Source organism: Colletes gigas, unplaced genomic scaffold (assembly GCF_013123115.1).
Source record: "Colletes gigas isolate AHSC1104 unplaced genomic scaffold, ASM1312311v1 Colletes_gigas_Sc00016, whole genome shotgun sequence".
Lineage (NCBI taxonomy): Eukaryota > Metazoa > Arthropoda > Insecta > Hymenoptera > Colletidae > Colletes > Colletes gigas.
Genome location: NW_025106645.1, coordinates 2,125,967 through 2,151,217, shown reverse-complemented (window position 1 = coordinate 2,151,217; position 25,251 = coordinate 2,125,967). Strand labels below are relative to the sequence as shown.

Genomic DNA, 25,251 nt, shown 5'->3' with positions numbered 1-25,251 from the left:
TAATAAAGTATGATTATGAACGTCAAAGAAGAAAAAATGTACAATTTATTAGTCTATACATTTACTTTATTTATTGTATTTTGTAAGCAAAAGAATAATTTAAAGTAATGGGACGAAAAACCGATGGTGTTATCTTTCGGGTTGTGGTGAATTATAAATGAAAGATGGCGGACTCAGCGGGCAATTGGTGTCTCATTGAAAGTGATCCTGGCGTTTTTACGGAATTAATCAAAGAATTTGGTAAATTTTCACCCGTTTTATATAAAATTATTGTATGCCTTTTCTATTGTCACAAAAATAATCTGTGTAAACTTACGTTTAAAAATAATTGCTTTTGATGACAACTGCTTTTTGCATTTACATTTTGAAACATTTCACTTTTGAGCATATATCTTTAAAACAGTTAATACGTTTGTTTATAGGTGTTAAAGGAGCTCAAGTGGAAGAATTATGGAGTTTGGATGATGACCAGTTCGATAATTTGAAGTGAGTATTAAATTTAGGTAACATAACCTATTTATTGGCGAAGTAGTTTACACTGAATATTTGATAAACGTACGAAGTACTTGATTTGTATCGAACTTTCAGTGTAAATAAGGTCGTATCAAATTAGTATGATATATTTGTAAAAAGCGTACCGAATGAAAATAATACATGTGTTAAATGCTTTTGCAACACTGTAAACAATCGTGTACTATACAAACAATCGAATTAAGGTTAGAATTGTACACTCATTCCTAATGACAGTAATCTACTTATAACTATATGATTTACTAAATTGAGTAAAATATACATATAAAATTATGTCATGTAAAAAAGGACAAAATTAAAAAACAAAGGACATACTCATTTGTTTATGACATCGAATCGATAAACAAATATTTGTAATAATTGACACGAAAAAGACTTGTTGCTATTATTTTTTTTAATAATTTAGATTATTCACTCCTACTATAACACGGTAGATAGGTTCCTAGAAAATGCCATGTTGTGTGAAACCGTGTTATATGAGACCCAGAACCAGTATAAAAAGGGGAGTTACGTTCCGAAAACTTATTAAAAACAAATATTTTTTTTAATTCTACAGAAGCATATTATTTTAATTTAACGTAACCTTAATTTAATAAATTATAATTTGCTTATACAGGGTGTTCGGCCACCCCTGGGAAAGATTTTATTGGGAGATTCTAGAGGCCAAAATAAGACGAAAATCAAGAATATCAATTTCTTGATTGAGGCTTCGTTAAAATTAAATTAAAATTTTTCAAATCGTTCTAAAAAAATTATTTTCGGTTGCAAAGCTCAATTACAATCATTTTTGGTCATTACACATACCCCCGAAATCCTTCGAAATTTCGAGAAAAAAATTCCTGACCGAAAATCTAATTTGAGGCCAAAAATGCACCCCCGAAATTTCATGCGAATCTTTAAAATGTCACAACTTCTGAACGGATAGGGGGATTTTAAATGTTTCAAAGGGCAAACAACGCGTATTTTGGCGAAGAATATGTAGAAATTCTAAAAATATTCGAAAAGTTGTTTCTTGACCCTGCAAAATGGGAAAAACTCCATAAAAATGGTCCAATTTTAAAACGGCCATAACCCCTACAGTAGTGAACGTATCTCATTGAAACGTTTTTCTTAAGTAGAGCTCATGGGTATCTACAAAAACGTATTAGACAACTTTTCTGTACGGCGTCAAACAAACTTATTAAAAATGAAAAACAAATTTGTAAGAAAAATCGACAGGGCGTATGAGTCTAAATTTTTCGGCGAAATTGAAAAGATTCAAATCGTTCTGGAAAAATTATTTTCGATTGCGGGGGTCAATTACAATCATTTTTGGTGAATAGACATACCTCCGAAATCCTGCGCATTTTCGAGAAAAAAATTCGAGAAGGTCGGAACTTTAAACGTTAATAACTTTTTAACGAAGCCTCAATCAACAAATTGGTATTCTTGACTTTCGTCCCATTTTGGCCTCTAGAATCGCCCATTACAATTTTTCCCAGGGGTGGCCGAACACCCTGTATATTTTCATGTAAAGCCACTATAGTTCATTATTTCTTCGCGTCATTATTTTAAAGTAATTTAGTTTTTAAATATGTTAAGCAAAAATGATGTTATCCAGTGCTGTAGAAGTACAGTGTTGTACAAAGGTTTTCGTAATTTTCTTATAAACTTACTTACGTAAGTACTTTGCAGGGTAGCGGTAATTGTATCAGCGTGTGCTTTCCTGAAAAATTGAATAAAATTGTCTGTAATTTTTGAAAAATTCATTATCAAAATTTGTAATGTTATTTACAATAGCTTTCCTAATATTATAATGTTTATTACGAACATAAAATACTGTAGGGAGCTGGTAAGTTTGCGAGGCACAGGAATGCGGAGCTCGATTGTTTACGGTCTAAGGTCTCCGTTCGTTTACTACACGTATTTGCGGCTTATCACCGAGACCCTAAATGAGACGGATGAACAGTGGTGGGGACAGATAGAGCGAATGGAAAACCTCTATTCCCCTTCTTTCGTCCCGCTTGTAAACTTACCAGCTCTTTGCAGTTTATGAATTTGTAATAATATAAACTTAGTAACTAAAGATTGATAAACGAATAATAGAATTCTTGATTAGTTCATTGTGATTTTTCTGTTAGGCCCATACATGGTTTAATATTTCTATTCAAATGGGTTCAGGATGATGAACCATCTGGAAATGTTGTTCAAGATAATAGATTGGATAAAATATTTTTTGCAAAACAGGTAAGCATTGTGATGATAGGTTTTTAACCATTTATAATATCATCAATTCGATATTTGTAAAATAACTAAAATTTAACCAAGTATTTCTGCCTGCTCAGGTGATTAATAATGCATGCGCAACACAAGCAATATTAAGTGTATTATTAAATTGTAAGCATTCCGATATATCGTTGGGGCCGAATTTGGAGGAATTTAAAAATTTTTGCCAAAGCTTTGATGCCAATATGAGAGGGCTTGCTCTTAGCAATTCCGATGTAATAAGAGAAGTACATAATTCTTTTTCAAGGTATTTTCATGCAGTAACCATGTATATAAAATATGAAACAAGGATTATTTTTATTTTACTACAAATAACAAATGTTTTTACAGGCAAACACTATTTGAATATGACTCGAAAAAAGCATCTAAAGATGATGATGTTTTTCATTTTGTAAGTTATATACCGATTGATGGTCGATTATATGAGCTAGATGGATTGAAAGATGGACCAATGGATCTAGGTCCATGTCCACTTGGAGAACAATGGGTTCAAGCAGCAAAACCCATAATTCAAAAAAGAATAAATAAGTAAGTAATTTAAACATTTAAAATTTCCTTTCGCTCATTTCGTATGTTGATCACAAATTATTTATAGATATAATGAGGGAGAAATACATTTTAATTTAATGGCAATCGTAACGGATAGAAAAACGCTATACGAACGACAAAAAGCTAATGTTTGTGATCCGGCCGAGTTGGAGCGTTTACAGACATTAATAGAAAAAGAAATACGAAAATCCAAGAGATATCAGATCGAAAATATCAGAAGAAAACATAACTATCTGCCATTGATAATGGAATTGCTTAAGATGCTTGCCAAAGAAGGTAAGCTTGTACCTTTGTATCAAAGAGCAAAGGAAAAGGCATTGGAAAAACAATCTAAGAAGAACACAGTTTAAACTTGAATCTTGTAATTGGATGAAAATATCGGTGCATTGTATGTATAATGTATAGACATCGATAAATAAATTGTACTGTTCTCTTTTTAAAAATAAATGTAAATATAAAAAAAAAATTTTTTTTATAATGTCAACAAATGTATTATTCTAAAATAACGATGTCATATTGGAAGATTCTGGATTTTAATAAATGATGTAATAAGATATTCTTTATTTTTAACAAACTTTTTCATTAACATCTCTTATTATGTATCATTATTGTCGTCTGCATTTTGATCTATAATTTCTACCGTCCCGTCATTATACGATAGTCTAGGAAGAAATTTATCGGTCAATTCATTTCTTATGTCAGATATTTTATGGTTATACAAGTATTCCACAATACCTGAAAGTAAAAAGTATGATTATTTTCTAAAAAAAAAAAATTTCATATTGTATTAACTATAATTGTTGCTACTGCTCCTAAACTTACAAAGAAAGTCTTGCTTGCCTATTTTCATAGTAGCTTCTTTTACAAGATAAAAAAATACTTTACACAAAAAGACAGTAGTTACACCCTCGAAATATTTGGCAACATTCGGCCATATTATTTCCCGAGTATGTGCGATTCCTTTTCCATAAATGCTGTAACAGGATCTTATTATGTAGAACAAAAGTATTATATTTTATACAGGATGATTCTCTCATCAGTAAACAAAAGCAATGCCACTGCGGCGATAATTCCGACGTTAAGTTTATAGTCGTCTGGTTTATTCTGTTTCTTACAATTAGAATGGTCTCCATTGCAGTAGTTGTCATCATCGATCGATCGATCGATATCAACCTTTTCATAAAGTTACGATTGCAAACACATACGGGATTATCGCTATGGTGTTTAGGCGATGGCATTCCTTTCGAGTAGAATGACGAGAGTTACATATTTTTATAATAACTTACTATTCAATTAATTTTATTTTCATATCATTCAAATAAATCGGTTCGAGACAAAACAATTGCATATGCAATTGATGCATCCAAAGCACTTTCAGTACATTATGGTCTATGTTTAATTTCTCTTCTAGCTTTAACCAAATTGGTTTTGGCAAAGTAGCATCTTTTAAATCTTCTAGTTTTTCAGACAATGTTACATTCATAATAGCTTTTATGAATGTACCAATTAAAGGTAAAGTCCATTTAACTTGTGATAATGCTACAATGAAATTCGATGTGTTTTCAAGATTAGAACGACGTAAAATATTAAACGCGAATTTAAGAACTCACGTTTCCCTGTATGGCTTTCTTGCATTTTTTTAAGAAGCTGGTAACGTAACCAAACTGAATGACTTGTACGCCCTAACGATTTGGCTAGATCACAAAATTTATTCTTTCGATATTTTCTCTTTGTTCGTTTATTTTTCATGAATAATAATATTTGTTCGTCTTCATTTACTGTGTATCTACCAACATGTATAATTGCAATATACTTATGTAACTGAAATTGAAGTTATAGCAGTACATGAATATTTAATACTATACCTTTTGAAAGTCTTTTCATATTTATCATATATATTTTTAAATCTGTTATACACACTATACAGTGTCCTCCATGGTAATCCATTTGCTATGAATTGAACAAACTTTTGCCTGTCTTTTATATTTCTGATACAATATCGTTTATTTTTTCTCATACAAAGAAATGGTTCTGTATATTTAGGGTCCCAATTATGAATCTGCATGTACAAATAATTTTATGAATTAAAGGAATCATATTATAATGCTTGTCAGACATACTTCACAGAATTTTATCCAATTATTCTTGATAGTTTTATCTTCAGCAGGTGAAAATATGCCATTTTTTATTGGTCCATAACTTGAAAATAATTGCCTCTCTGTTCTTGACAACGCTCTCGAGCCTGCTGTAGTTTCAATCTTATGTTGCGGTGGTATATTGTGTATCAATTGTACTTTTAATTCATACAACCTCTAAAATAACAAAAAATCCCATGAAACAATATCTAAAATTAAAAATATGGAATAATTAGAAAATATTTTGAACTGAATATTCACTTTCTTAGCATCTTCAAGCTTTTGCTCATTTTCTGAGTCTGATTGAATATTTAATTCTCCAAGCACCATTTTCAATGTATCATAAATTTCATCGTTAACTTTTCTATTTTCATCTTCATCTTTATCTTCGTTTTCAGTTTCATCACTGTATTCTGTCGTTACATCTTCCCCTGAATGATGTATAGCCATTGTTGTTTTCTTTGTATATTTATTATCAATATCTTCATTGTTTGTATTATAGAGATCACAATTGGCAATAAAAAGAGGATCCACTTGCGGATCTCTGGACATTTCCATATTGTGTTCATTCTGTTCATCATTGGCCGTCGAAGATAAAAATTCCGAGGATATTTTAGTTTCTTCAAAGTCTATCACAGAAGTCAAGTCATGCAGCATATCAATGGGTTCCATATCAGTTAAATTTACATCATATAATTCTGATTTAAGCATATCAGATATTTGATCGCAATCACTGATGTCGCTAAGTTTTCTTTTTTTTCGTTTAGAAGGGGTATTATATTCATTGACATAATAATTTTCTTTTTCACACAACGTTGGTGTTTCTTGTAACATTTTAATATATCTAGGATAACATTCCATTGTATTTATATTTGAAGAACTAGGACTAAATATGTCAGGACTATTTACATTCTCTGTTTTAATGTTTTGTATATCTATGAATTCGTTTAATTCTGTTTTTTTTGTGGGAGTACATTGTAAATCCTCTAGTTTACAAATACTAATTCTTGAACTTTGGTTATCATTTCCAATAATATTATTATTATTATACATTCCTATTATATTTGAATTTTCCACATTATTTTGTGATGTATCCGCAGTCTCAATTTTAATATTTTCATTGCTACTGTGTTTTGTAATAGGTGAATTTTTTAAGACAACATTTTGCATCAATGTATCTTTATTTTCTTTACTCGTGCACTCTATACTATTCTGTGTTTCTTGAATCGTTTGAACATTATTTTCCAAATCATTATTCATTGTATCGCTTCTTTGTATTTTTCTTTTCTTTAGAGGTTGTAAACTTTTTGTATTTGGACTTAACACATTAGCAGTCATTTTTTAAATACTACTGAAAGAAACAAAGTTTTGATTACCTTATCAGAAATATAATCTTATTTGGTATATTTTAAAGAAATTATTTTTAAATTTATCGAATATTAAGTACTAGATATAAAATTATAAATTAAAGGTAGAAATGATAGAACAACGGGTTTTTATTTAAGATGCTACTATAATATTTAACTGCTAATATAATGTCTTTTTTCTTGAATTATTAGTAACAGACAAATCCCAATTTGTCTAATTTTGACATATAACTCCTGTGGAAATTTACAACTATTTACGACTGCATTAAACTTTTAAACACATAACAATTGAATTACTTGCGTTAAATACAGTTACTTAAGATTGTTTTTTATGAATAAAAAGGATGCTCATCGAATGCTATTCTTATTTCGAATCATATAATAAACAATGTTCAGATATTTCGTTGTTATTATCATTCTGTCAATATATTTGCCGCAACAACGAATTCAGACGAGGTTATGTTTGTTGATAGAGACATAATAAGAAAGATTTGAATTGTTCGTATGTTCTGATGTAATCAGCTAACAAATGACGTTTAAATATTTCGAACGTAACATTACTTTTATTATTTACTTGTCGATATACTTGTTACAGTGATCACATTGATCACAACAATCGTCCATAACATGCTGAAACTAACCTGTTAATTTGTATACTGATACAATTCAACTACTACTTGTTGAATTTGGACACAATTGATGAAGTAGTTGCTCAGAACAAATCTTATTAATTAATCTTGAAGAACGTCTCGAATAGAGTTGAATAGTCGAACAGACTATTTTGTATAGAATAACTTTCGCTTTCGAAGAACGAAAACAGGTTCGTCAACTTGAATGTTGGGTAGAAAAGAATTTTTATTTTGTACTGAGATTTGCCCACCCATAAACTACCCACAAGGAAAGTGAATAGGATATACTTTTAGTAAGCAAGATACAGAAACACGACCGACCATCGCATCATGCACGTGCATTCGGTAGTCGTTGCTTCAAGGCGACATCGTGCGTGCACCGGTATGTAAACACAACATAAAATAAAACTTTCTAGTTCTCATTATATCTTTATAAGAGCAAACTTGGCCTTTTACTTTAAAATAACGAATATAGATGGGGGAAATTTTATTTCTTGAATCCGGGTGTAAAAATTGTCACTTGCAGCGTGGAGAATGCATTGTTTGTGTAACTGTATATTCGGTACAATTTGACGAAAGAGTTTTCTTTCTGCATCTGTGTCTGTCTGTTATGTAAGAGGAATGGATGCGTGGTGCCATCTAGGAAGCTTATAAAAGCGTTGGAACAAAAAAAGGGGAAAACCCCGTTTTTGAAGTTGAGTGTGAGAACGCATGGCAGAGAGTAAAAGTGTTAAAATTGAAAGTATACTGTATCTGTATAAAATAGCCTATAATATTAGAACTAAATACAATATAAAGTTCAATTATAAATCTGGTCTTGTTATTGGCCAAAGAAACAACAGGAACGTAAAAGTACTATTTAGTTTTAGTGATAATTTTTACGTATACCACGATATATCAGCCTTTAAAGACGCGGGAGGAAATATTGAAATAGTAATTTTATAATAAACTTACATTTTTCGTAGGTTTTAAACGATGGACCTGAAATGTGAAAAAAATGTTGTATAGGCGTAATGAATGTATGACACTAAAATATATGTATAATACGTATAAGACAATGTGAAATTATTTTATTATTAAGATAATCAATAATAAAATAAACTATATAAATTTTATTATTACGAGTACAATATTTATTTTACTGAAATTTATGTATAAAAAGGTATTTTACATAGTGTATTATAATACATTATTCGTTGATAAAATATAATTAATATTTAATTGTTTGATTCTGATATTCTTATACATATTTTGGTCTTATTTAATTATTGCTAATATTTAGCAAAATAAATATTTATAGACTGCTTATTGGTTTTGAAATTGAAAAGTTTCAATGCAGAATGTTTAAAAATTGTATTTAACTACTATTATCCAACATTTGTTTAATCTTTATATGTGTATATTTATAGGAAGAAAAATGAATAATTTCATCTGTAAGAAAAAGAATTTGTAAAAATTTATAAACGTCACGTAAAGTATTTTAAACACGTTGGCAGTCAGCATACTGCATAAAGTAATACAACTTTTAAATATCCACATCAAAATTTAATAAAATAATACAGGATTCATACTATAATAATGATGTGTGTATATGCCTATTGTTTTTCTCGTCGGTGTTGAAAGTTTGATGAAAATGTTTCGATCTGAAACTTCGCATTTAATATTCAAATAGTAGTATTTGAATTATTTTTTGATAAAAATGGTTCTCGCATCTCCCGCGGATCTCGTTTGAAGCTGCTATCGTGGTTAGTCGGCGTAAGTCGTCGTTGTAGCGTAGACAACTCCCTGAAAATCACAAAAATCGGAGGTTAAGGAACAACTGTTCCAACATTCTTAGAATGTCTAAATATTCTCCACCAAAATACGTGTTATTTGCATTTGGAAACATTAAAATCTTTCAATCCGTCCAGAATTTATGATTTTTTATATACAATGTATACGCATGAAAATTCGGGGAAACATTTCTGTCCATGCATTATATTTTCGCTAAAGAATTTTTTTCTCGAAAGTGCGTAGGATTTCAGGGGTATGTGTATTCACCAAAAATGATTGTATTTGGCCTCCGCAACCAAAAATAATTTTTTCAGAATGATTTGTAATTTTTTAATTTCGACACGTGGTGTTTATGCACACAGTATAGTTGTCTGCCCATTAATACTAATTCAGTGAATAGTTTCTCAAGTGACTGCCATTCATGAGAAAAGGACGCTAAAATCACCTTTGAATTTTCAGGTCGGTATGGCAGTCAGATTGGGCCACCATAGACGACGTATACGAGTAGATCTTTCACCTTATGCACTTTCGTGGCCCAATCTGACTGCCATACCGACCTGAAAATTCGGAGATGATTTTAGCGCCCCCTTCTCATGGATGACGGTCAGTTGAGAAACTATTTACTGAATTAGTATTGATGAGTAAAACACATGTGAGTTGACTATGGAAGGGATAAAGAAACGTAATTTTCAAACAACTATAACTCCTACAATAATGTATACATCTCAATGAAATTTATTTCTGATGTAGAGCTCATGGATACCCACAAAAAAGTGTTAGACAACATTTCCGTAGGTCGTCAAACAAATTTATTAAAAATCAAAAACGAATTTATAAGGAAAACCGACAGATGGCAGATGCAGAAATTTTTCAACGAAATTAAAAAGTTTGAAATCGTTCTTAAAAAATTATTCTTAGTTGCGGGGGTCAATTACAATCATTTTTGGTGAATACACATACCCTCGAAATCTTATGGATTTTCGAGAAAAAAATTCCTTACCGAAAATATACTGTGTTGCGAGGAATGTTTCTGTAATTTCATTTTCTGTCTTACTACCTCCCGTGTTCATTTGTGTAACTTGTTGGTAATTACATTGGATGTGAGGTCTACTCGCAGATTTCGTCTGTGGGGCCACGAAAGCCCATAAGGTGCAAGCACAGACGAGGTATACCTGGCTGCAGCTGCCATCTGCTGCATTTAATGCACGTTACCGATACAGATTAGAATAAGATTTTTGCGCTCCTAATATTTCGAATTAAATTAAATTTCGAGAGAAATAATAATCATTTCCGGAAGAATCGAAATCAAATCACTATCATAATTTTTATCTTTTAACCTTCATTCTCTTTGCTTTACTCCTCGTTTCCTTATATTTTAGATAAAAATATAACACAAACAATATTTGTGAGATGTATATTTATATTAATAAAAGATCAAAGTTATAGTATTTTAAGTACTTTTAAATATTATTCGTGCCTAATTAATTTGTTAACAAGTACGAAGAATCCATTTACCTATGATAAGAATTCCGACGCTTTTTCCGCGGCCATAGGTGAAACGCACCGTATATCAAAGGATTTACTAAACTGTTGCTCATGCCAAAGAAGAAGATTCCGTTTTGTAATTCATCGCTAACCTGAAAATATCACGGGCTTGTTAGATAGTAACGTATTGTAAATTGACGTGTATACACTATGGCGGACCTTGGTGACAAATCTCTACCAAAATCGTGGCCCCGGTTTATTTTACGTACGATTTGTCTGTTCTTCCGAATAAGAATATCGAAAAAGAAATAAATAACCCTCTACTTGCCGTATTAAACAGCGTAACTTTGATCGCAGAGCAAAAATACGTACGCGTTTATCAGGATGAAGAAACATTAAGATTATCATCATCGCGTAATATGGCGTCCACCAAAGTATAAAGGCGGCTACGATGACGACACTAATCCTCAACGATTTCATTTTTGCTCGATGCATCAACTTCCTTCTGTTTAGGTCCCCGTTCATTCTGCACACGTTCTTATTACTCAATTCTAGTTTGAACATTCTCTCGCTCCCTGAAAAAATTTGGTTTCCGATACAAGAAATATTAGAAATATTATTAAGAAACATTTGTTGCAGAATGATCTGAGCACACAGAAATCCTCAAAATATGCTTACGAGAGATCGTAATTATCGTAGAAACGTAAGTGGTGATAAGGATGACTAAAGGTAACAGGAACATGAAAATCAAACTGAGAGACACGTAAAGTTGCTCCTGCCATGGTTCTGTGTAAAATCCATGTGTTACGCATTGATCAAATTCTTCAAGGAATGGACCTTTTGCCACGTGGAATATGATGACCTGCAAATCGAAACAGACGTTTATTTTTATATCAGTACATTTTAATATGAATCCTCGATGTTAAGGCCAAAGATCCTGAAGAGATTACTGTGATTGTATAAAATATAGATTCCACATTAAAGCTACATATTTTAATATTTAAGATCATTTTCGACGAAAGAAACAACTAAACTTTTTTAATTCAGCCTTACAATCCGCTAGAGTCGTTAATAATCGCTGTTAGGGTTCACCGATTAAATAATTTGTTCTAGTTTCTGGAATTCATTACGTGTTTTATGTATGCTCCGCGGCACTTGTTCGTTGATTTGTTTACGTCTCAGACACGAGTTGACAGTCACATATGAATTGGAGATTCTAGTTTTTTTCCAACGAACTGTAATCGTTTTTTACAGCGAAATGTTTCGTAATTCGATGTGACTGAAGAAGAAACGAGTCCTAGAATTCTATGAAACTCAACTTTTGTATCGCGGTATCAAACACATGGAAAACAATGGATTCATTAGAAGAGCATCGTTATCAAGATTAATGGCGGCAATTAACAATTACATGTTCCATGTCGGTGAAGTTTTTTATGAGAACGATCCGATTCAATCAGTACCTCTGGCTATCGATGTGCAACTTCCCGATCGTTATGCTATTCAACTGAAAACCAGACTGCCATAAATCATGCTACATTTGTAGTTATTTTATTCAACCTTCCACCTAATAATTCTCAACAGTGAGCATATATGGCTGTACAAAGAACCACGAGTGAAAGTCTAATGCTTAAACAGCGCCATTTTGTTGACGCTGCATACTTAAAAGCTTCGTTATTTCGTAATTAATCACTCTACATTTGTAGTTATTTTATTCAACCTTCCATCTAATAATTCTCAACAGTGAGCATATATGGCTGTACAAAGAACCACGAGTGAAAGTCTAATGCTTAAACAGCGCCATTTTGTTGACGCTGCAAACTTAAAAGCTTCGTTATTTCGTAATTAATCACTCTACATTTGTAGTTATTTTATTCAACCTTCCACCTAATAATTCTCAATAGTGAGCATATATGGCTGTACAAAGAACCACGAGTGAAAGTCTAGTGCTTGCACAGCGCCATTTTGTTGACGCTGCATACTTAAAAGTTTCGTTGTTTCGTTAAATTCGTTGATTTCATTAAATTTTAAGATCATTTAAATCAATTAAACGTTTCTTGAGCGTTCCAGCGTGCTCGAAAAATGATTTACTTGCTGACAAACGTTTCGAGAAGTCAGTATCGAGATAGCCCGTCGTGTGTCATCGTTCATTTGTAAATATCGACGTCCGTTCGTCGATTGTTCGTCAGAAATGTGACGCAAGGAATTTTTGGCTCATCGTTTCAATAGAAAATTCGCCGTATTTCCCCTTTGAACGATTAAAAATTATCGAAAGTATGGATTGAACATTAAGAGTCTCCATGAATAAGATTCTTACAAGTATCGGGCTCGCAGACTATCTGTGCGCCATTTTATTATCTTCTTGGTCAAGGTACGCATTCTTCGGTCTTACAATATTATTTTTCACCTCTAACTTCGTAATAATATCTCTTAAATAATTTTCAAACATTGACGCGAGATAATTATTGCATTATTCACCCGAGAACTGATTAAAATATAACAAAATTTTGTCTCGCGTTATTGGATACCATTTAAAATTCTTTACTGGTCTTATACTCATCTTTTATTGCCCGATGATTGCTCGTATATACTTTACGTATGCAAATGAATCAAATCATGTCTAAATCAATTGACGTCCGTATACAGTGACGCTTCGAATGCTTAATCGTCGCATTGCATTATAATCGGTGCGAAAAAGTATGTCGCACCGATGCCATTACTGGATCCAAGCATATTGTTGACTCGATGCATCGATATTAGCGTTTGAAACGTAAGAATTATGTGTCATCCAGTGAAACAAACTCGCTTTTGAAGCAAGAATTCTATATTCAAAGAGTTATCCTTCACGCTATATTTACCGACATTCATTGCACATATTTTTATTCCAATCCGTTGTGTCGATATTCGCATTGAAATGCAGTTTTTATTTCTTAACAAATAATATTTATGAGTTCTGTAACGTTAAAAGCGTTAATTTAAAAAACTAATGCTTCTACAGTTGTGAGACGCTACAATCATGGTGAACGAATCGGCGAAGGCTCTCACGATGGTGATCTCCGCGATCAGGAATCTTCGCGAGGCGAAGGGCTCCTCGTCCCGTGAGATTTTGCATTATCTATCGTCGATGTACAACATTCCGCCTCAAGTGGCGCGTCGTCAGGTGTGTTCCGTCGAACCGTTTCGCGATTCGTTCCAAAACGTAACCGTTTCTCGAAAAAACAGATGCTGACGGCCCTGAAACGCGGCGTGTCGTACGGCATTTTGAAGAAAACCGGCGTCAACTACGTTCTACCGACCAGCAGCGAGATGAAGTGCCAGGAGATCGCCGCGCAGGAAGTGAATCTGCTGGATTTCTGCCGCAGGAGCCGCGGACAGCAGAAACTGGGTTGCAAGTGCAAGAAGAAGCAACAGAGGCGAACGAAACGTAGAAAAAAATGCAGGTGCAAGAGTGGTAGGAGAAGTTCGAAAAGGCGGAGGTCCAGGAGTCGAAGGAGCAAGAGACGGAGGAGCAGGGGTTGCAAGAGAAGTCGAAGGTCAAGCAGGAGGAGGAGCAGGAGTGGCAAGAGAAGACGAAGGTCCAGCAGGAGGAGGAGCAGGGGTTGCAAGAGAAGACGAAGGTCCAGTAGGAGGAGGATGAGCAGGGGTTGCAAGAGAAGACGAAGGCCCAGTAGGAGGAGGAGCAGGGGTTGCAAGAGAAGACGGTCCGGTAGAAGAAGGGAGCTTGGATTGGAAGAGAAGACGCAGGACTATGGCTTCCAGGACGCGCCGGAAGAGCAGTGGATGCAGAGGGATTCGAGGAAGAAGCCGCAGAGGAAGACAAAGGACGAGACAGTGCGGAGGCGACGGTCGAAATCCAACGAAAAGGGACGAAACCCTTCGCCAGGACGAACATCTAGTAGTCAAGACAGTTTTGAAGTCTAAAATCTCCACCATGGCAGATTAAACATGGCTGTCGATACGCTGGCGCCCTCTGGATCGTCTTTTTCTGGGAAGTTTGGGACGTGTGATTGTTCTCAGACAATCCCTGTTACTATAAACTTCACATCTTCAGGCAATACTGATCTACGAGAGGTAATTAATTTATTTAGCAACTGGAGCAATGGAGACACTTCACTATGGGTCAAAATTAATGTTTATCTTACACCGTAATTTCTTTATTAAGAATATTTAATTAGAGTCTGAATCCACATTGATACTAGATTTATTTATTAGAACTTCTTTGCTCAGTGAACATTTGTCTTTACAAATCGTTGTCCTACTTTTTTAAAGAGTAGTTTTTACAATTGAGAATAATGAATTAATATTTTTTCAGCCGTGCAAAAAGTATCACAGAATCGTTTCGAGAACCATTTGTCAAATCGTCAGTTGCGTCCACTTAGAAGATCAAGAAGAACAACCTCGAGAATCGACGTTTTTATAATAATTTACATTATTAATCTATTAATTTTGTATCCTTTTCACTTCAGAGTATTTTCTTTATTGTACATGTTTGGTTATCATATAGAGAATCACAGTTCTAATACCCGTGTCTTGTTTGCATATTAAATAAGAGAAATTTTGTAAGAGTATTTTTCGAGCAAAAATAGACAAATTACATTGTTTAACTTCGTTTTAGTTTCATTAACCACGATCCAATTTTCCGTGCTGACTGATATAATTATTGGAATTATATTTGTATCAACATGTAAATTTTAATCATTTTTATTTTTAAGCATTTTATTTCTTTGCTATGTTTTTATGCTTTTTTCAATTTTCTTTTAGCGTATGTAATTTTGAAAATTTACGAATAATTTATTTCTTAATCTTTCAACGATTATATTTCATTATATGTTCTCAAATTCATGAAACACGTGTGCAAAATCGATTTACAGACCTGGGGAGCAGTTAAATAACTTTTTGGTGGAGCGAGAAAATTTATGAAATTTGCATAAAGTTCGGTGCTGATTCCATTTAAATTTAAAATCGATGCAACGTTTTAAACACTTTTTCCTTTCATTTCTCCCAATATTATAGACATTGATACCCCGGTGAACGAAGCAATTTAATTCCATTTCCCTTTTATTTCATTTAAAATTTACATGAATATTTGAATTTCTCTCACCGGGAATAGAATTATTTTGCACCTCGATGAATTTTCGTTTCCTCTTTTTTTAACAAAAAAAAAAATGCGCAACACGTGATATTCTGTCATCGTTTTAGTCACCAATATTCAGTTGTCTTTTTTTTTCCATGTTTCACAACTAGTCTATCCGCTGTTCTCTGTACTCTGCGTTCGGCTATGACTAGTCCTACGTTTCGAAGTAAATGGATTCGAATCGGGGCAGGAAAAACGAGCGATTAAATAGCTAACAGACTGCTCGAGAAAATGGGATCCTAATTGACGTCGTCGAACGTGAGCCTCTTCTGTAATCCTCTTATATATTAATCAGAGATCCTGAATAACCGTGTTAATTACGGCCATTAATTAAGGAAACGAAAAACTGTCGTACTGGCAATGAATACGAGTTCTCGAGTCTTGCAAAAAAGGGACACATCGAGGATTGAATCGTCTACTTCTCGAGAAAGTACTCGATTCGTCAAATTACAACCCTTAATAATGACGATTTACTAAATTTTAACCGTTCATGGATGACTTTCAGTTATTACTGTTTCTGTTTATCTCACGAAACAATTAATAATAAACTCGTATTCGATAATAATTAGTTATATCCGGTTCATCGAGAATCGATTGCACAGAATGCTATTAAGAACGAATTTAATATTAATGTTTACAGGAACTCTTTGATTCGTGCCGTAATATTAAAATTAATAAATAATATTTATTTAATTATTAACTGTTTTCACTACCGCAAAGCCTATTGACTTTGAACCTTACATTACGGTTTATGATATACTTTTATGGTATATTTTTCGTCTTATCGTATGAAAAAATACTTTTATGTTAAAATTTTACTCTTTAGTATAATTGAATTAATCTTCAAATATTTATGTATATTTTATCTTCTGAAATATTTCTATCGAATGGGGTCTTAATTAAGCTCGATAAATAAGAGACTTCCTCGAAAGAACGAACAAATCTGAGAACTGGTTTCCCGGTCATTTTTTGCTACAGATCTCGGTATGATTGAATGACTAGATAAGTTTTCCACGCTTATCGATGCAACATAACTACCTGCTATTTACGAGACAGCTTGTTATATGGAAATTATTTGTAATTTCATAGAATATCGATTTGCTCGAGTGCACTTCTCGAAGCTACGTTTCCAACGGAGCTTAAGTGGCAGTCGAATGTCAGCCATTTTGAATTACTTTTTAATTGCAAAAGTGCCATTCAATAGGTTTCACGGATGTAACGATCCAACTTTTAATTTGGCTGGAGTAGACTCGAGGCAAAAAGTTTGACAAATTTCACAAACCAATTTTATTAGCATTAAACTCGTGCCGAGCACAGTGACTACCTTATTGGAGATTAGAAGCCAAAGGATAGATCGCGAAAGAATCCAAACCTGACGAAATCTTGTAGAAGCATTGACAGATTCTTAGTCCATGCTTTCAGATTCATTCGTTTCAAATGAACAGAATCAAGGACACGTAACTCCTATAATAATCATTACTTTTGTATGAAACAAATGATCTTGTACTCGTGAAACATTATCAAATATATGCAAAACATCCTAGAACGATACAATCTACTAATTCGAAGAAAACAATTCCTAAAGAAGGCAGAGAAAATGACTCTGTAGACCAACAGAAGGGAAACGTAGTCTTACGCCATTTTAAATATTTTAACGTTTGAAAATTGGCACTACTCAGCCATAATGCTTACATATAACACCAGATGTTATATATGTAGAAAGATGTTTTATTAAATATCAACTAAAGCCACCTCCACCAGCAAAGCAGCGCCACAATATTGTTAAACTTAAAATAAAGTCCTGAAAGTGTTAACTTTGGAATATAATCTTATCTGAGTAAACAATTGTTTGCAAACTTCACTAAAATACTCGAAAATACTTTGTGGAACCTGTCAGAATCTGTATTCGTCATAATTTCAATTTCACATACTTTGAAACCCTTTGAATATAGCCGATTTTTTACACCCTTCAGTTTCATAAGTTTAGAAACAATCGAACTGAAATTCGATTACTTTTTAATAGGCAGTGATGTGTACTACTTTTTAAGAAACATAAAATAGAGTCCTGAAAGAGTTAAGTTTAGGATCTAATCTTACATTCGATTACTTTTTAATAGGCAGTGATGTGAACTATTGTTTAAGAAACATAAAATTGAGTCCTGAAAGCGTTAAGTTTAGCATCTAATCTTACCTGAGGGATCGCCAGGACGAAGGACAGTATCCACGCGGGGATGACCAGTCTCAGACACCTGTGACCAGTGTTCAATCCTTTCATAGGATACCTAACGGCGATGAATCGATCAGCGCCGATCAGCACGAGTATGAACGTGCTCAGGTAGAGGCTGAACACCTGGAGGAACTTGAACAGCTTGCACATGGCGTTCCCCCACATCCATGTCACCGTGTAACTCCACATCGCTTCCCCGCCTATGCAGAACACGGTGACCAGCAGGTCGGCCACCGCCAGGTGCAGAATCAAAGCGTAGACCGTGGACCATCTGTGCTGCTTCCGGCGGTTCTTCGCGATCGAATAGATGGTGGCCACGTTCCCCACGAAGCTGAGGATCGCTAAGATGGTCAGGATGATGACCTTGAAGAAGATACCAGGCGTTAAACGTGGCGCGTGTTCCAGGCACGTGACGTTGCTCGTCGATTCGAAGCGAAGCAACCGGTCAGGATCGCTCAGGTTTTGCCATGGTCGAGCGTTGAACGCCAGGTCAAGGCCGCGGGAATGACCGACGAAGTCGGTCAGGTTGTCGCAGGCCATCAACGCGGTCATCTTCTGTGCACTTCCGGTTCGGTGTTCCCGCTCATCGTCCTCCTGGACGGTCCTCTTCGCTCAGCTAGTCGCTGTTCGGCATAATTAGTTTTTAAGTGCAAACACCCTCGTTCGATGATTGTTTCTTTGAGCAAGCGTTGTCTCAGATATGCTTAGGAAATTTAAAAATGGAGATTGAGAACACCAAAGAGCTGGTTCAGGTTCTAGATCAAGGAATCGTAGTACAAAAGTTTTTTTAAGGCACTTGGTTATACAGTGTGTTCAGACACACCTGGAGAAAATTTTAATGGGAGATTCTAGAGGCCAGAATAAGACGAAAATCAAGGATACTAATTTGTTGATTGAGGCTTCGTTAAAAAGTTATACAAATATTTCCGGCTACACAGTATATTTTCGGTGAAGAATTTTTTTCTCGAAAATACGTAGGAATTTGGGGGTATGAGTATTCGCCAAAAATGATTGTAACAGACCCCTGCAACCACAAATAATTTTTTTAGAACGATTTGGAATTTTTTAACTTTGTCGAAAAATTTATCAACCTTCCTGAATTTTTTTCTTGGAAGTGCGAAGGATTTTGGGGGCATGTGTATTCACCAAAAATGATTGTAATTGACTCCTGCAACCGAAAATAATTTTTCCAGAACGATTTGAAATTTTTTTTTTCATCGAAAAAGTTAGGCATCCCCTGTCGATTTTTCTTAAAAATTCGTTTTTCATTTTTAGTAATTTTGTGTGACGCCCTATAGAAAAGTTGTCTAATACTTTTTTGTAGGTACCCATGAGCTATATCAGAAATAAATTTCATTGAAATATATTTACTATTGTAAGAGTTATGGCAGTTTGAAAATTGGACTATTTTTATATGGTTTTGCTCATTTTACGGCGTCAAGGAATAACTTTTTCATTATTGTTAGAATTCCTACATATTCTTGACTAAAATACGCGTTATTTGCCTTTTTAAACATTAAAATCCTTCATTCTGTTTAGAATTTATGACATTTTAAAGATACGCATGAAATTTTTGAGTGACATTGCTGGCCAGAAATTATATTTTCGATAAGGAATTTTTTTCTCGAAAGTGCGTAGGAATTCGAGGGTATGTGTATTGACCAAAAATGATTGTAACTGGCTCCTGCAACCAAAAATAATTTTTTTAGAATAATTTGAAATTTTTTAATTTTGTCGACAAAGTCCACCTACTTCAATTTTTTTCTCGAAAGTGCATAGGAATTCGAGAGTATGTCTATTCACCAAAAATGATTATAATTGATCCCAGCAACCGAAAATAATTTTTTTAGAATGATTTGAAATTTTTTAATTTAATTTTTTAATAACTTTTTAACGAAGCCTCAACCAATAAATTGATATTCCTGATTTTCATCTTATTTTGGCCTCTAGAATCTCCCATTAAAGTTTTTCCCAGAGGTGGTCGAATACCCTGTATATTGTACTTTTTGAGAGCTTGATGGACTGTTACGCTAGGGGTTGTTTGTTCCATCAAACGCAAGATTTAAAAAATGTTTGAAATATTCGAGCGAACGGGGCACGGCTTTGAGAATTTTTTGGCTGAAAAATAGAGAGGGCATAGAAAGGGCGTTTATAATGTAAATAAAAGACTACGAGTAGAGTGCTTTCTATGCTTTCGATTGATCGATTGGAAGTTGTATCGTTGAATGTCGGTTCGGATTTAATTTTTCTTATGCGTGGAGTTTGGCTCTTTGACCCCTAATGGTATAATACGGCGCATGAAATTTTCATCACAATACTCTTGGGAATTTTTCACTTCGAAGTAGTATGAAATGCTATTATTTCAGTGTTGTGTAATTTTAACGGCCTTAAAACGAGTCGAAGAGTCATAGAAACAGGAAGAAAAGTAGCAGAGTAGGAAATTAACTTACGAACGATCACCATCATTTTCACAATAGATGAGAGTTCTCAAATCTACTATTAAACATATAAAAATATTTTGGTTATATCTGTTCCCACAATACCTGAATGTCTTTTTCTACTAAGAAATGTCTTTTATTGCCTTATGAAGTATATAGAGTTGCAATAAACTAGAATAATTTCACGAATTCCCAAGACTTCTAATTCTTCTATAACTTTGCAAACGTTATTGTAACGACCACAATTTGCAATTTAAGCACCAAAAATTGAAATGAAAATGGAAATCTCAACGCGTATCGGGGTTCAAAAGATTAAAGCGTAGTATTTATGCATAATTATCCACCAATTACGTATACCCAACAAGTCATCGAATTTTACATTTCAAATATGTTTTTGTTCTTCCAGCCGGCACTACTTTTTCATTTCAACAAGAAGTATCAGGGACATTTTTATTGTTTCCAACCTATTCGAGCACTGTCGAAAACGCAACAGGATAATAAATTAGACGCGGTGCTCTAACAACTCTCTATAAAAATGTAAAACATTGAAAACTGTATCGTCATATATTTTAATGACACGCTCGTTACGTGTTAAGCAGAATTCACTTCCGTTATAGATAACCGTTCGATAGAGTGATTCTCTTTAATCACAAGGTGTTACTCGACGTACTCATTTTTTGTTATCGCAGCCAGTTTCGTTTGTCTCGAACGAATAAATCATTAAGCGGAAGTTAGGTCAACCCCGGCATTGAACAACTTCCTTTCGCATTCTTGAAAGAGCGAATAAATAATTCTAAGTAGTTTCGCGTTCGCGTTTAAAACTGTGTTTCGTGCGCGCACTTCATATTATCCCAACTACAGCGCACGAGCTGTAAATAGTATTAACATCCTACAATTCACTCGTAAATCGTAGAAAAAGAACGAAACGTACAATTCAGATTTAACTTTTTGCGTATACAAAGTTTTATTAAGATTTTATGCGAAGCAACATTATGCACGGTCGTACATCAATTACGTATACCTAACGAGTCCGCTCTGTTTTGCATTTCAAATAATTTTTTGCACCATAGGACACCACTTTTTCATTTTAATACCAGCATTCGAACGGTCGTGACAGTTAATCACTGCGCAACTAGTTTTATCTATAGTGAAATAAAGTTTCAATGTCGGTAAAAAACGTTCGTATAAACGACAAGTGTACAAAGTAAATATACACGATGCTCGATAGTTCAAACTTTTATCGCTCGAATCTATTTACAACGTTTGCCATAATTGTGGCGCCAAAGCTCGTGTCATTGGTGCGTTAATACGTCGACGCGTCGACTGCATTGAATTTGGATTTTTAATTCGTGTTTTATGAATAATTTTCCCATTATTTGAAATAAAATCAATTTTTGTCAAGGAATTCGCTTCGAAGAAAAGCAAAAACATTGGATTAAATCACTATAAATTTTGATATTCGATCCATAGTATAATAATTGATTCGTGCTCAAAAATGAGTTTCTCGTGCTTACTATTTTCCCCATAAATTGCGTTTTCACGATGTTATTAGTTATCAATTTATCCAATAAAGAATCCCAATTATTATAAAATAATTTCTTTTAACAATTCTGATCGGCAATTCTCATCCATTCTCTTCGGTTCTTCAGCACATGTGTTGAGCAACGTCGAGAACAAAAAATGAAACAGAAACTAAGATATCTGCGTGTGAATAAGCGATACTAAGGTCCACTGTCTTTGCTAGTGCACTAATCAACACGGACAAGTTTTTTAGACGTCGAATCACCGGTATAATAATTAATCAGACGCTGCGTCAAATCCGTGGCGAAGAAACTCATTATCACATTAAATGCGACCGACGTACCAATTCACCGTAAACGACACGATTCGTAATCCATTTTTTTTTTCCATACGATTCGAGCTTGATCGTGCAAAAAGTGACAGACTTCACGGACGATCGAAATGCAATATTCTTATTTGGGTAAAAAAAAAAAATGGAGCTACATAATTTTCTGTGCTTCTATTCAAGAAAAATTCGTTTCGCGCGACCACGTTACGAGGTGTAAAGTTGCCAACGAAGCGAAAATAATAGAACAAAAATGGACGGTGACATCGAAGATTACAGTTTGTAAATTCGTGCTTATTCAGATTAATTTTTTATCGTACGCTCCGCCATTTACTTTCTTTTCTCCTTGTATCTGTACGAGAGTTAATGGCTTTTATCAGTGATTTTACTATCAAACTCGTTGGGTTGTACAAAAATTCAATTTATGGAGTTATTAACTTGGAGCCGCGTGCAATTTACAAAACTCTATCGTCGCTGTAGGCTTCCGGTGTTAGAACGAAAACGAAATTGAAAAAAACAGCTTTATAATATCGTGCATCTAACCACTTGTTGAAATAAAAATAATTTCACACTTATATGTTTTTCAAATATTAAACTTTTCACACCATCTATCGGTCTAAAAACAGGACTATAGATCAAGACAAACCCGAAGATTAAAACGTAACATTGCTTCAGCGGCTGTAAATGTTTTAAAAGTAAAATATTCATGGATTGTTGCTCGAAGGTCGCGTTCGTGTCATTTTGTATCTGATGAACTGAGATGACAGTGTCATTTGTTTGGCGGCAAATGAGTTTGCAAGATATCGATGGCGACAAAAACACCGAAACGAGTTTTTTGTTATCACTCGATCACACGATTTGCTTTGGGTTCGTATACCTATGGTTGTAAACAATTGTTTGCAAATTTCACTAAAATACTTTGTGCAACCAGTCAGAATCTGTATTCGTCGTAATCTCAATTTCACATACTTTGGATCAATTTATTACATCAATTATTTTGCATTTTCTTCGAAACCGTTTGAATATAGTTGATTTTTGACACCTTTCACTTTCATTAATTTAGAAGCAATTTAAATGAAAATCGATTAGTGTGATAAGTGTATATTATTTTTTAAAAACTCCTAAAACCAATAAAACAGGATGTACATAAGAAATGTTCTTATTAATATTCGACCTCGAATATGCTTTTCCATATAAATTTTATATCCGAGTAAAAGTTACCTAATATTTACAATAATATTTACTTAATATTTTTATATATTTACTCTGTTCCTAGCATAGACAAAAACAGTACAGAAACTCAAAACATCATACATATACGATAAGGTAATAATTTTCTTAAGCAAACATTTAATTTATCTGCTGTACACATTTTCTACTTATAATCATACTTGTACGAGCGATTTTAATCACACGACAACACCTAATTTAAATGCATGTAACTTTACTTCTTCCTGGTCTTTTGAACAATCAGCTACAGATAATTACACTTATATTATACGTTTGTTTTCATAACAACTCTTTATCGTACGGTAACTGAACACCAAAACAAAACTGCTTACGTTTGTGGACATTTGGCGTCGTTTATCGAGTTTTTTTTTATCCTAGCAGGAGTCTTGTTTTATCACATCGATCCACATTTTTAGTTTCCAAAGTTTATCGAAACAGCGAGTAAATAGTTTACGATAAAAGTGAAGCGGAGGAACGCGTGATTTCTGCGTTTGTTTTGCGTTTGATCACTTTTATAACCACTTGGTTTTTAGATAATTCGAAAACGATATGTTAAATACGGTACAATCGATGCACAATAGTTTTTTAACGTGTTATAACAATTTCTGAGGTTGATGGAATCTGCGATCTCCCGTTGTTTCGATACGACAAACGCGTTCGCGGGATGGAAATCGACTGACGACGAGTCGAACGAAAGACAACACCGAGAGTGTTTACCAGTTTTTTCAGTTTTCACGAGAGCCTTGTTGCTCTCTCGCTTCCCCGCGTTCGTTCGAATGTTTATACTTAAATGACGCGTTTATCGATCAATTTCCGATGAAAATTGCCACGCACGCACTGTGCCCTTCAGGTATTTCCCCCGTCGATATCCGGTTCGTTCAACGTTGTGTTTTCCTATTCAATTTTGTATTCTAATGAAACATCATTAATGTTCGTGCACGACGTTGTAATTTTCCAACTATGACTACTTTGTCGCGATAAATTCATTCAACGGAATATAGAAAGCCATACATTTGTTAAAATAATGGAACCGAAAATTTTGATTTTAGACATTTGTAAACTACGTAACTTAAAAATTTGTTTCAGTACTTACTTTTTTAACCTCGTTAAAATTTAAATTCGTTTCCTTTGACATTTAAACTTGAGAATTAATTGTTTCAGTTCCATAGTGAAGTATTTATGTCGATTGCGTTTAATTTCCAGCGACAGTTTTCTAAAGCAGTGCGTTCGGTCGTTTGAAGACGAGGAAAAATTTGTTCAAATATAAACGCGATGTTTCTCAGAAGATCGTGTAACGGAAAACAGTGAGGTCACGTTTATTAAGGGAAAATAGAATATTTATTTTGCAAAAACCAGGCAAAAAGATTGCACAGAAAGCTAAATCTTTAAGATTTTAATATATGTACGCATTCGTTCAATAGCACTAAATGAAATTGACATTTCAAAGCAGTCTCGAGCCGAACGCAATATCCGATTTATCATATTCAGTTTCATTTACGTGCCTCGGACATTGAAGGAATCGTTGATGGATTTATGACGAAATGAAATTCTCCATATTGCTTTGAAGCGATTCGTTTACGTTCCACGTTTATCGTCGGTGACATTTAGGCCAGTGGTTCTTAACTTTTTTCCCTACGAACCCTTA

At 33.9% G+C, this 25,251-nt stretch overlaps 4 protein-coding genes across 13 annotated transcripts; 2 read left to right on the top strand and 2 right to left on the bottom strand.

Moving 5' to 3' along the window:
- The first annotated feature begins 164 nt into the window (after positions 1 to 164).
- LOC122400263 (ubiquitin carboxyl-terminal hydrolase isozyme L5) lies at positions 165 to 3,876 on the top strand. The gene is made up of 6 exons (XM_043401626.1): positions 165 to 240; positions 423 to 486; positions 2,652 to 2,757; positions 2,856 to 3,043; positions 3,127 to 3,324; positions 3,392 to 3,876. Exons 1-6 carry the CDS (start codon positions 165 to 167, stop codon positions 3,693 to 3,695), a joined length of 936 nt encoding a protein of 311 aa, XP_043257561.1. The 3' UTR covers positions 3,696 to 3,876.
- Positions 2,026 to 9,116, bottom strand: LOC122400260. 4 transcript variants are annotated; one of them, XM_043401617.1, is made up of 10 exons: positions 9,048 to 9,116; positions 8,431 to 8,457; positions 5,742 to 6,828; positions 5,466 to 5,657; positions 5,211 to 5,404; positions 4,956 to 5,131; positions 4,632 to 4,884; positions 4,168 to 4,319; positions 3,921 to 4,080; positions 2,026 to 2,236 (listed from the first exon to the last, which is right to left on the bottom strand). In XM_043401617.1, exons 3-9 carry the CDS (start codon positions 6,816 to 6,818, stop codon positions 3,941 to 3,943), a joined length of 2,184 nt encoding a protein of 727 aa, XP_043257552.1. In that variant the 5' UTR covers positions 6,819 to 6,828; positions 8,431 to 8,457; positions 9,048 to 9,116; the 3' UTR covers positions 2,026 to 2,236; positions 3,921 to 3,940. The 4 variants fall into 4 exon arrangements, with proteins under 4 accessions (XP_043257552.1, XP_043257549.1, XP_043257551.1 ...); XM_043401614.1 differs by having other exon boundaries at positions 5,742 to 6,831; positions 9,048 to 9,114; XM_043401616.1 differs by lacking the exons at positions 8,431 to 8,457; positions 9,048 to 9,116 and adding an exon at positions 7,489 to 8,400 and having other exon boundaries at positions 5,742 to 6,831.
- LOC122400262 (gonadotropin-releasing hormone receptor) lies at positions 8,782 to 24,834 on the bottom strand. 7 transcript variants are annotated; one of them, XM_043401623.1, is made up of 6 exons: positions 24,700 to 24,834; positions 18,057 to 18,715; positions 11,413 to 11,596; positions 11,107 to 11,309; positions 10,765 to 10,886; positions 8,782 to 9,261 (listed from the first exon to the last, which is right to left on the bottom strand). In XM_043401623.1, the coding sequence occupies exons 2-6, from the start codon at positions 18,642 to 18,644 to the stop codon at positions 9,141 to 9,143; spliced, it is 1,218 nt and encodes a 405-aa protein (XP_043257558.1). In that variant the 5' UTR covers positions 18,645 to 18,715; positions 24,700 to 24,834; the 3' UTR covers positions 8,782 to 9,140. The 7 variants fall into 7 exon arrangements, with proteins under 7 accessions (XP_043257558.1, XP_043257556.1, XP_043257555.1 ...); XM_043401621.1 differs by lacking the exon at positions 24,700 to 24,834 and adding an exon at positions 24,324 to 24,402; XM_043401620.1 differs by lacking the exon at positions 24,700 to 24,834 and adding an exon at positions 23,939 to 24,316 and having other exon boundaries at positions 18,057 to 18,847.
- LOC122400264 (protein SON-like) lies at positions 11,604 to 18,039 on the top strand. Its single transcript, XM_043401627.1, has 2 exons — positions 11,604 to 13,891; positions 13,954 to 18,039. Exons 1-2 carry the CDS (start codon positions 13,748 to 13,750, stop codon positions 14,650 to 14,652), a joined length of 843 nt encoding a protein of 280 aa, XP_043257562.1. The 5' UTR covers positions 11,604 to 13,747; the 3' UTR covers positions 14,653 to 18,039.
- Positions 24,835 to 25,251: the final 417 nt, after the last annotated feature.

Coding starts and splice junctions, on each gene's coding strand:
- LOC122400260 (XM_043401617.1), bottom strand. CDS start 6,818: ATGACTGCTAATGTGTTAAGTCCAAATACAAAAAGTTTACAACCTCTA. Junction 5,405..5,465: donor ATTGGATAAAATTCTGTGAA/GTATGTCTGACA, acceptor TTGTACATGCAG/ATTCATAATTGGGACCCTAA. Junction 4,081..4,167: donor AGGCAAGCAAGACTTTCTTT/GTAAGTTTAGGA, acceptor TTTTACTTTCAG/GTATTGTGGAATACTTGTAT.
- LOC122400262 (XM_043401623.1), bottom strand. CDS start 18,644: ATGACCGCGTTGATGGCCTGCGACAACCTGACCGACTTCGTCGGTCAT. Junction 11,597..18,056: donor TCGTCCTGGCGATCCCTCAG/GTAAGATTAGAT, acceptor TTCGATTTGCAG/GTCATCATATTCCACGTGGC. Junction 9,262..10,764: donor CGTCGGAATTCTTATCATAG/GTAAATGGATTC, acceptor TGTGATTTTCAG/GGAGTTGTCTACGCTACAAC.
- LOC122400264 (XM_043401627.1), top strand. CDS start 13,748: ATGGTGAACGAATCGGCGAAGGCTCTCACGATGGTGATCTCCGCGATC. Junction 13,892..13,953: donor CTCAAGTGGCGCGTCGTCAG/GTGTGTTCCGTC, acceptor TCGAAAAAACAG/ATGCTGACGGCCCTGAAACG.
- LOC122400263 (XM_043401626.1), top strand. CDS start 165: ATGGCGGACTCAGCGGGCAATTGGTGTCTCATTGAAAGTGATCCTGGC. Junction 487..2,651: donor GACCAGTTCGATAATTTGAA/GTGAGTATTAAA, acceptor TTTTTCTGTTAG/GCCCATACATGGTTTAATAT. Junction 3,325..3,391: donor ATTCAAAAAAGAATAAATAA/GTAAGTAATTTA, acceptor AATTATTTATAG/ATATAATGAGGGAGAAATAC.